This window comes from Lathamus discolor, chromosome 11 (genome assembly GCF_037157495.1).
Source record: "Lathamus discolor isolate bLatDis1 chromosome 11, bLatDis1.hap1, whole genome shotgun sequence".
Lineage (NCBI taxonomy): Eukaryota > Metazoa > Chordata > Aves > Psittaciformes > Psittacidae > Lathamus > Lathamus discolor.
The window spans coordinates 5,290,951-5,301,841 of NC_088894.1; the positions used below are offsets into that span (position 1 = coordinate 5,290,951).

Below are 10,891 nucleotides of genomic sequence, written 5' to 3' on the forward strand. Positions count from 1 at the left end.
GCACAAGCTGTTCCTGCACAAGCAGGGACCCTCAGTGCTTCCTCCGCTCCTCAGGACCTCACTTCCCACTTCTGTTCCTGCTGACACCCACCAGGGAGGTGAAAAAGCAAGTTACTGCAGGGATCGGGCTCCTTTCAGCCGTGCTGGCAGGTCCCCTCTGCTCACCCCACACAGGCTGCCCTGGGTCTCATCTCTGCCGCACACTTCTTCAGGTTTAGCTCCATACCTGTGGTTTTCCCATGGCTCTCATCACTGGTACTGCAGACTGAAACCACTCAGAGCTCTTCTTCCCCGAGTCTCCCACTGAAGTGCCACATTTGTGTTATTTGTGTTTAGTTTCTCACACGAAAATCTGCGCTCTGGGTTAAGTGGCATAATGGCAAAGAGCTTCCAACATCTCCTTTCTCCTCAAAGCAGATTAATCACTTAACTGTATGATACATACATGTATTTGATGACATCAACAGGACTCTTGTGGTAACACCTTTTCATGGGCATTGATTTCCCAGTGCTGTTCAAGTCTATCAGCCTTCAGCATGCACACGTTCTAACATCAGTGCAACTTCACCTCTGAAATAACCATAACAGATATCAAAGTGGCTTTTTCCCTCTGGCCATAGCGAGATGACACTTCACAGCACAGTGCAACACTTCACAGCGTTTATTTCCCTCAATTCTAAGTAACAAACCTCAGCATGACCATGACGAAAGGTAATTTTTGCAGCTACTCACCTCCTCACCAGCAATTCACAACGTATTCATCTTCCAAAGTCAAATTCTTCCCTTGCTGATTTCTATACAGCTTTCAAAGCTAAAACCCCTACATTAGGGTCACAAAGATAAGGAGGCAGATGGCACCTGGGGCACAATCCATTGCCTCCTGTGGCTGGAGAATTGATGCCTAGCTGCAGGCCAGCAACAAGGGCTCTCTGCCCATAGCTCCCTGTCAATGAAACTGGTGTGATACCCACCCAAGAACTTTATAAATCTCATTCTTGGTCTCTTCTGCAAAAGGAAAATGGGAGCACATCTCTGCCTCGTGAAGGGTTATGAAGGCTGCAACTTTGGGGCCAGAGGCAGAGTGGCAGCACCTCGCACTGATCATTATCTTATAAGCAGATGTAATTACACTAATCAAGGCTTGCCTGATGCTGAATTTTACTCTAGAAGTGTGAAGTTCCCGGGGTTAGTCTTTAGCAGTTCAAATTTAGTGGGAGCTGAAGGAAACTCTAGAGAAGACAGGGAGAAGTGCTTTGGATGAAGGTCAGTTTTTCCTGATAAGTATGATTTTTGAGGCTGAAAATGGGTGTTTCAGAAGCTGCCTCACACACTGCTCAGCTGGCCTGGCTGGGAGCTGGGCAGTGCCTGTCCAAAGGATGCAATGGGACACTCAGGCTGTTACTTTGTCATCTTCATCCATCTCATCCACTCCAAGCGCCCATCTGAACCCGGAGGGCCCATCTCTAAAACAAAACCCATCCCCATGTTTGTCCGCAGCACTTCACTCTTTCAGCCTCCTGTCCCCATGCTCCAGTCTCCTCTGAAGACCTCTCTCAGAAGGCAGGGAGAGGATTTACACACGGCTTGGATAGGGAGGGGGTCCCCAAAACGCCAATAGCCATGAAAAAATCTTTCTCTTCGAGCTTAATGCAAATGTCATACCAAAAAGATAATGCTTTAAAAGGAAAAGCTTCTTTTAAAGATGTAGTTATTGGAAGGCAACATGCTGCTGGGATGGTTTGCTGGCTGAAGGGGTTCCTCTGCTCTCCTCCCGGCTATTTTAACCCCTGGCTCCAGACAATTTTGGCTGCTCGATGTGCACATGGAAATCTTTCTGCTTTCCCCAAACAGAGGAGCACAGAGCATTTTCTAGAGAAACACCATGACGAAACCCGGTAGTTGCTGTAGAGGCAGAAAGGTGCTTGGATTAATCATCAGAATAGCAAGGAATTAAGAAGCCTGGGGAGATGAATGCACCAGGGTTTTGTTAGAGGGATAATTTAAATGTGTATGTGTATATATATATATATATATATATATATAATCCAGACCTACTTTGTTTCATGTACCTCAGAAGCTGAGAGGATTTGGTGCATCTGGTTGCAGCTGCCACATCACTTCTGTAATTTAATCTCATTGAGATGTATTATATCAAATAATTACCTTAATGAAGACTGTAATGGGAGAAGAGAGGAAAATAATAGAGATGCTTTGAAGAAATGAAGCTGTGAAGTTGCTTTGTTTTTAACCTGGCACTGATTTATCTCCCCTTACTCTGGCTCTTGCCCTTAGAAATGTGTCCGTTCTGCCTCTCATTCAAAAGGAACATGTTTCATGTTTCAGTGATGGATTTTGCATCTGCAATACCACAGCTTCTGAGTTTGAAACAGCCCAACACGCAAAACCAGATCTCGGTTCAGGCAAGTCCAGCCCTCCACGTCCTGCTGCTTCCCTGTTCCCTGCAAAGCACTGACTTAAATGTCAAGTTTCTATCTACCAGTTTTGAAGTTTTCCATAATGCTGGCCTAAATGCTTCTAGATTGGAAAAGTCCAAACATTAACCCAGCACTGCCAAGTCCAACATGTCCCTCTGTGCCGTACCTACACATCTCCTAAATACCTGCAGGGATGGTGATTCCACCATTTCCATTTCCTTGGGCAGTTGTTCCAAAGCTTGACAACCCCTTTGGTGAAAAAATTCTTCCTAATACCCAATCTAAACATGCCCTGGCACAACCTGAGGCCGTTTCCTCTCATCCTGTCACTTTTTACTTGGGAAAACAGACCAACACCCAAACTGGCTTTTTTGGCTGCTCTCATCCTCTTCTGACCTTCTCCAGCTATTTTATTTCTATTTCATTTAAAGAGCCAGTGTGAAGTCATTTCATAAACTCCTCATGCGCTGATTTCCACCACCCCCATGCCCAGGATGTACATCTCATGGTCATATTGATCTTGAATTTATTTCAGTGGGTGGAAATGACACTTCCTTAGGTGAATAAACTATTTTCTAAAGTGTTATATTTATCCAGTGTGCCCGGATATCTGTGCGTGAAAGGTGAAAGGAAAAGTTCCCTTAAAGGTAAATTAACCAAATCGAAGGAGTTTCTTTTCTCACTGTGTACTTCTTCCTGTATGGATGTGGTTGGGGAGGTCAATGAGCTCTCCCCCACCCCAACTCCCACATATTACCCAGCTAGCCTTCCCTAATTCTGGAGATACCCTCAAAGTCATACGAGTTATCTCCCACCACTCTCGGAACAGCTGACTCCAAACCTTCTAGATTAAAATTAAAAAGTGAATTTTTGAGCCCATTTTTCTGAAATTAACGCAAAATGAGACATTTCGCCTTCTTTTGGGGAAATATTTTTCCTCCTACTCCAAACACTGACTCTGTGAATTTAAATGCATAATCCCATGGCAGAAGCCTGTGCCCCACCACTGCCACAGTTCTCAGGCATCCCCTGTATTCCCAAAAGTACCCTTAGTTTCTCTCCACGTTTTGCTCCTCCTGGTGCTTCCTGGACAGCTTCTTGTAGAGGTGAAGCACCCGCTTCTCCTCCCAGCTCTCAAAGAAGGAGGCTGCAATTGCTCTGCACAGGCGATGAGCATAGGTTTCCAGGAATACGGTGGCATAGAGGATGCAGAAGAGCAGTCCCGTGACAAGCAGCACGGAGGGGTTGGGAGGTGTCGGGGGGCTGATCCTGCAGTGGGCAGAGCTGAAGATCAGGTGATGGTGGTAGCTTCTCTCAAAGTCCTGAAGTGGTGTTTCTTGGTAAGGAATCCCTGGAATTTTTGACAGAAAGGGCACAAACCCTATTTTAGCCTGAAATAGAGAGTTTAAAGTTAAGTGGGGTATGAACAAACCCCAATCAACTGGTTACTACAAGAACATCAGCTTGGGGGTGTGTAATTACTCATACAGGTTGTTTGGGTGCATTAAAAGAAAGAAGAACATTGAAGTGCATATACACTTCAGGCTCAGGGAGAGTAACAGCATGATGTGTACCTGCTAAGCACTTGGTATGGTGAGACCCAGCCCTACCTGTCACCTTTATCTGTTGTTACAGGTATTCATTGTGTGAGATTTACAATGAAAGACACAATCCAGACAGCAGGATTAGTGGCTGCATATTTGAATACTAGAGGTTTTCTTCTAAGCCCTGATTATTTTACTGTAAATTCATCATAAGCAGCTATCTGCACTATGAAACCCTGGGGCTGGGGAGGGAGCCAGGCTGCATGGTAGAAGAGAAAAGCTGACAAACTAAAGCAGAACTAGCCCAGCTAAAGGATATTAAAATAGATAGAAACTGGGTAGGTTTGTGAAAAGGATTGCATGGGGTGACAGCAAAGCCAGTGAACGGGCTATCTCTTTGAAGATCGGTTAGTGCAGTTTGCTAAGGAGACATCCTCACAACCCAGATGTGTATTCATCTACTTCTCCGTTCCTTACACCCGCTCTGCCATGGGGACAACAGTGCTGTAGGGTCACCCATTCCTCTACCCTGCCTAGGCTGGATAAGAGATAACATATCTGACTGTCACATGCTAGCAGTGCCTTCGCAGTATGAGGCACAATTTGCTCCTCATCTTTCTCTCAAGGGGCTGTAATTTGGAGCTACTATTACATGCGCTGGAAAGAGCAACTGAGGTTATGCTTCCACTTCCTCTCCCCCAAGCCTGTTTCATTGTTAGTCTAGCTGCTTGCTGGGAAGGAAAGTATAGTACAAATAAGGCTACAAAGACTGCAATCCCCATTGCTGCCTCCCATGATGTGATACACAGCATGGTCCCAGTACAGTGAAGGGCAAGGGACTCCAGCACTTACACTGTATTTGATGCTGAGAGCAACAGGCACCGTGGAGAACTGAGCTGCCTTTCTCACTGCAGTGTCTGCCATGCTGAATGCAAAGTGGTCCATGGCCATGACCACCAGCATCAGCATCAGGGCCACGGTAAGGAGCATGGCTTGCACAAGGCACAACATCACTTCTTCCCGGGACAGCTTCAAGCCTGTTGGTCGAATGAGGGTTTTGGATGAGCCCACCAGCAGATAAGCTGCTTTTCTGTCCACAGCTAAACGCTCCAGCTTCTTGGTGATGTAAAAATTGTCAAAGCGGAGATTGGTGAGATAATTTTTCAAATAGCAGGAGGACTCAAAACAGAGATAGAGCATGGAGAAACCAGCAACCACCTTGTTGCCTACTCGTACAGCATCTTTGACCAGTAACTCAACAGCCAAAAAGTCCCTCCCAATTTTCTCACCAGCAAGATGCATTTGTTGGTAAATCGAGGAGCTGTTCTTTAGCAATGAAAACTGAAAATGTCCATTCATAGGCTTATAAATAGTAATGGAATGAACGGTTTCTTGGATTGCATCCCCAAACTCCCAGGTTGCTGTCTCTAGCAGAGCAGTTGAGTTCAAAAGACTCTCAGAGGAATTCTTGCAGATGCACTTAATAACTTGCAGTATGGTTTTAATGTTGCTTATGATGTTGGGTGTTACGTTAACCACTACTATCATGACACAGGTTGATAAGAGGAGCTTCCGGCCTTGTTTGGTGCCTAATGTAGGCATAATGATACTGAAGACACAACGTGCAGGATGCACCAAGAAAAGGGCTAGGAGAAGGAGCAGACTGAAGGAGATGGCCATTGCAACGGAGAGATGCCAGGAGTACTCCAGGGAAGCAAACATCCAGTTGTAAAAGAGGCCTCCTATCACTGCTGTGACACAGGAACACTGCAGAAACAAGGTCCACACCTCTCTGCTGTTTGCTGGGACAGGCTTGGAGTAAACTGACCATAGGCCTGCAACAGTCCTGCACACCTTTGGGAGCAGAAAGTCTTCACAGTAGACACGGGCTCTCATGCTGTAAAACGAACAGAGGGAAGTATGGAAACACATTAATTGAGGGGCTTTCCTGAGATGATCACACATGGATCTTCAGAATGTCCTTTTCCAGGTGCCCCTGGTCTCACTCCTTTGCTAACCTGAGTAGCTGGGACAGAGATCTTCCCTGAAATCACGCAGAACAGGGGAGTTCAAGGTATTTCTTGAAAGATCCAATACCAAGTACAATGTGACTGCTCCTCCTCTAATGCAAGCACAGGAAAGCATTGTATTGTTCTACCAAGATCATAATAAAGTCATTCAGAGAGGTCAGCTCAGTGCCAGTGGCTCAGAATGGCCTTAGCTGTTATTTAGAGGATGCAGGAGGGAGAAACGGGAGGCTTCCGGCTGCTGTGGAAATCGTTCAACCAGCTCTATAATTACAAGGTGTTCAATGGATAAGAGGCAGTTGAGTGGCAGTTCCTGATCTCCATGCCTCTTAAACAGAGACCAGCCCAAATTCTGCAGGTTTAAATGTGATGAATACAGAACTGATCAGAGAAAACAGTTTCACACCGAAGCAACAGTGCCAGAGGAAATCTCCAAGGATATGAATTTGGCCACTGCAGACGGATGAAATGTCCCATAAAGCTATTTAAATGTCTAACAAAAACAAAGATGTGGGAAGAAATATGATTTCTCAGGCCTCACATCTGGACTGATTCTCCAGAGACCAGAAAACCTGGTGGGGAGAAGGAGCCTCTCCCCAGGATTAAACCCAGCCAGGCAAACCCTGGGGACTGTCCTGTGGGGAATGATTTTGACTAGGAAAGGAGGCTTTTCAGGGGAAAACGCAATTCAACAGCTATCAAGGCAGAGGGAAGAAGAGGGATTAAAGCAGTCACTACATACCCAGTGGCAGAGAGGTGCCCCACTCTTGCTTGAAAACTCTCCATTGCTCTGAGAGAAGATCCTGGATGCAGCTCCTGGCACACACAGGATGGGAAATCAAAGCAACTGCCACCAGAGACAGGGGTCCAAAAAGCCAAATAATGCTTTAAGGCAGTTCAGATCAGCAATGTTGGCAATTCCTGATCTGAGCGGGCAAACCTGGTGTGAAACACCACTGCTAAGATGCACAACACTGCTTGGGCTTTACACCGCTTCTGGTCCTACTGTTGTTGCAGAGAATGCTTGTTTTCATGACACGTAGCTGAGAAAAATGAGTCAGTGACATATGGGCTGGTGAAGATGGAACAAGCATCACATGGACTGTGGGGAAATCAGCTGTGTCATCCCAGCTGACTTCTCCTTGCACTGCCCACCATTCAGCAGCAAGGTTAGGACTTCTCTCAGGGAGAAGGGGACCTTTTCCTCTTTTAGACACCAGCCATGGCACAAAGGGTATGATGGGATCCAGCAAACCATGTGCTGATAATGTTCATCTGTTCTGGCAGGCTGCTGCTCCCTACTGAATCCATGAGCTCATATGCCAGGTTCATAAGCTGCTTAAATGCTCATCTCTTAGTCCTAGTAGAGGAAGATGAAGCTTCAAACTTGAACCGTTCCCAATTCCCTGCAGCCAGCAAATCCACTGCAGAGAAAACCCTGCCACAGGCAGGATTCCCAGGCTGCTGACAAGTTCCCAGGCCAGGATGTGCACTCCCTGTAGGACCAACTCACCTGACCCCTGGGATGCGCAGGGCACAGAGCTCCAACCACCAAACCTGCCTGCCAGGAACTGAGGACCAGCCTGTGGTGCCTGCTCCTCAGTTATGTTTCCAGAGGAAAGGAATCTGTCTTCTCTTATCAGCTGGCAAACAAGAAACGTGTACAACCACTGCCTTCCCCTCGCAGGGAGCTCGGGGGGTACAGGAGCCTTCCCTGGCTCCCACCACAGCTGCCCCTTTATGAGATGTTCTTACACTAAGCCACCACTTGCGGGCAAATATGACCGAGCTCACCCATCTGCTGCTGAGCCCATTCCTTACGGGACCCGCTGCTCCAAGCCAAGCCCTCCTGCAGGCTGGGAACCAACAGGCCCCTGGGATGTTCTCATGCTCCCCTGGGCAGGAAAAGGCAAAGGGCTGGGGGTCAGCCCTGGCCTGGCTGCCCCTGGGGACAGAGCACGTGGGGCTGTGCTGTCCAGCAAGCAGTGGGGGAGCAGCACCTTCCCCAGGGGACATGGCCAGGCCTACGTCTGCAGCAGTTGTTGGATGAGCCCAAGCAGGCAGAGCAAACCTCCGCCCGCCTCCTCAGCCCCTCCTGCAGGTACCAGACAAGGTCCTTCCTGCACTTGCTGCTCCACTCAACAGCTCTGCTTTGTAGTTATTCTCCTTTTTCCTGTGTGATTGGTAGAGCAAAGCTTTTCTCGTTGTGCCCAATGAGAAACCCTGACTGGCTCCAGCTGGGAAGAGGCACCAGCCAGGCGGGCACAAAAGACAGTGCTATTTGTTTGGAGCATCCATAGCAATTGCTTGCACAGTCCATGAATTAGGTCTTAATTCAATGTGCCGACTGTAAGGGATCACCCCAAAATGCCCATAGCTGCATCCTGCAAAGCTCATCAGATTCTCCTTCTAAGATTAAACTTCTTTTTCATGGTACTTCAGAGCTAACTGATAGTAGCATCGGCCCCTGAGACCACATCCAGGCTAAGCAGGTAGTTTTCTGGGGCAGAAAAAAAAGGGAAAAAGGAAAAGTTAGCAATAGACTATAAAGAAGCCCACAACATTGTGATGAGTGTTTGCTGCATGTGCTGCTATCGGGAGCTGAGGTCTGTAGGGAAATTGTCTGACCAGTAGCAGCACCCAGAAGTGTTTGTACGCAAAGTCAAACCTAGGTTTTTCCTCTGGCTCAGCTCAAAATTGATCTCTGCAGGCTGGGCTGGGTGTGTGTGTGTGTGTGTGTGTGTCTAAACCTAGTGTATCTCCTGTTTTATACCCCAAACTGATAACCTGCAATTGAGCTAGAACCATCAATGCCCAAGTTTCCCCAGGACACAACGGACAAGTTTGCTTTGCCATAAAAAGCACCAGCAGTGTGTGATTATAGACATACAAGAAGACACACACAAGACCGGTGGGTGAAGGGGGGCAGGACCGCGCATCTCAGCAAAGCAATTGTGACATCTTGCGGTCACATCCTGCTAAAGTACCTCAAGGTCTGCTCGCTTCAGCTCCGTAACTGAGGCAGTGAAGCGGGAGGCTGTCGAGCCGGTGTTGGGGATGTGGACACTATCCCCTGGGATGCTCTGAGGAGCCTTTCCCACACTGTGTCACTGGGGATCTTGTGGCTCAGCTCCTCGGTCGTTAAAGGGACTTTGATTTTTTGACAAGCTCCAGTATCTACAGAGCAAAAGCTCTAACAATTTCTAACATCCCTCATTTAGACTTTTTAACACCACAGCAGGAAACAAGGAAGAGAACCACGCCTGCAGCTAGCTTGCTGTAACCGTAAGAAGACAACAGAGGGTTTCATTTGTGTCGTAGCCAGGAAGCACAGCCTGGCTTCGCTCTGATTAGGGGTGGTGGCTGAGCTTGCACCCACCCGGGCAGAGAGTTCAAATCCATTTCTGCTTTGCACACTGCAGGGCTCAGCATGGGTCTCAAGACAGCAAGAACAAGAGCCTCTTGCCAAGACGCCATCAAGTTCAACCTGTAGCGACAGTGTAACCCCACAAGGGTGACAATGATGGGAGGGGTTGCAACATAAAGGAGCAGCTGAATCACAGGTAGAGCATGGGGTACATGAACTATACAGGTTAAGAAAATAAAGATGACGACTGGAGGGCTAGAAATAGGATGATTTAAGGCTGAAAACATTTCTTCATGGCAATATCATCAGCACCTGTTGATCACATTATTCTGCCAACGCAAGACATTGAGGATGTAGGAAGGATTAGCCCATCAGTGGTGATTCTTTCCTTGCTAAGATCACATGCAAACAAACAACTTATGGTGATACAGAGCCAGGTCATGTCTTATTAGGTTTCTACTACAGAAATAAAGAAGAATCACAGCAACATCTTTTTGGTGACTGATGAGGAATACATGTGATAAGAGAACCAAGGCTACCTAAGCTGCAACAGCTGAATTTCCTCCGTCATGCCAAGCTTTCCTTTGTTTCAGGAATCTTTCCCTTTCTCTCCTGACCTCCCAGCATTGCTGCTGGGAGCGAATTGGCTGAGCACAGCCCCAGAAACACTCACTGCTGCAAAGACCCACACAGCAGCTCTTCTGTGTGGACAGCTTGGAAAGCAACCCGAATGCTTCTGGGATAAAAGATGCTACAAAATGCTTTCCTACTGTAAATAAACCAGAATGATTTTCCTCCAAGTCTCAGGAGAACATGTGGATGTTGATCTAGGGTTGGATGGGGAACATCAAAGGAGCAAAGCAGAGATATTCTTGATGTTGAATTTCAATGTGTGAGTGGCATTTCCTGTTAATTAAAATTCACAAGCAGGCTGCTAATGTGAATGGCTTTTGTTCTGGTTGCTGGATTTTTACACTCCTACAGAAACAGTGCATAAGCAGGCAAATTTCCTTTAAAAATAACACAGCTGAAGTTATAGCAGGTTAGCACAGAACTTGAAATGCCCTTTCCTGGGAATTTTCATATCTCTACTCACAATCACAGACCCGTCAAAAATAATGGGGTTGACTTACCATTAAAGCAGCTTTGGGCAAGTTTCAGTCCTAGCAGAAGCAAACGGAATCAGAAGTTATTCCCGCAGGGAAGGTGATCCTTGAACCCCAGAAATGCTAAATCTTTAAATCTCTGTTTAAAATAAAAATTCACAAATCAAGCAGGCCAGCCCAGCCCTGCTCTCACAGATGCCTGGATATGGAATAGCAGAACTGGGTAATGCTGTTGTCCACACACCTTAAACCAGCTCCCCTGGTGAGCCCTTGGAAACACAGAGGCTGCTGATAGAGCTGGCAGAAGCCAGGTCTTTGACTGAGGTAGAGGTTTAGGATCCAGGGACTCTCACACCTTTCTCAGGTCTGCCAAGGCCCCTTTTTGTGACATTGGGTAAGTCACTGGTCCCCC

The 10,891-nt window shown here is 47.1% G+C and overlaps 1 protein-coding gene across 4 annotated transcripts; it reads right to left on the reverse strand.

Moving 5' to 3' along the window:
• Nucleotides 1-467: 467 nt before the first annotated feature.
• Nucleotides 468-8,537, reverse strand: OCSTAMP (osteoclast stimulatory transmembrane protein). Of its 4 annotated transcripts, none has more exons than XM_065691431.1 (4): nt 6,749-8,537; nt 4,832-5,876; nt 3,483-3,826; nt 468-570 (listed from the first exon to the last, which is right to left on the reverse strand). In XM_065691431.1, the coding sequence occupies exons 1-3, from the start codon at nt 6,790-6,792 to the stop codon at nt 3,485-3,487; spliced, it is 1,431 nt and encodes a 476-aa protein (XP_065547503.1). In that variant the 5' UTR covers nt 6,793-8,537; the 3' UTR covers nt 468-570; nt 3,483-3,484. The 4 variants fall into 4 exon arrangements, with proteins under 4 accessions (XP_065547503.1, XP_065547504.1, XP_065547505.1 ...); XM_065691432.1 differs by lacking the exon at nt 468-570 and adding an exon at nt 603-1,902; XM_065691433.1 differs by lacking the exon at nt 468-570 and adding an exon at nt 5,998-6,101 and having other exon boundaries at nt 603-3,826.
• Nucleotides 8,538-10,891: the final 2,354 nt, after the last annotated feature.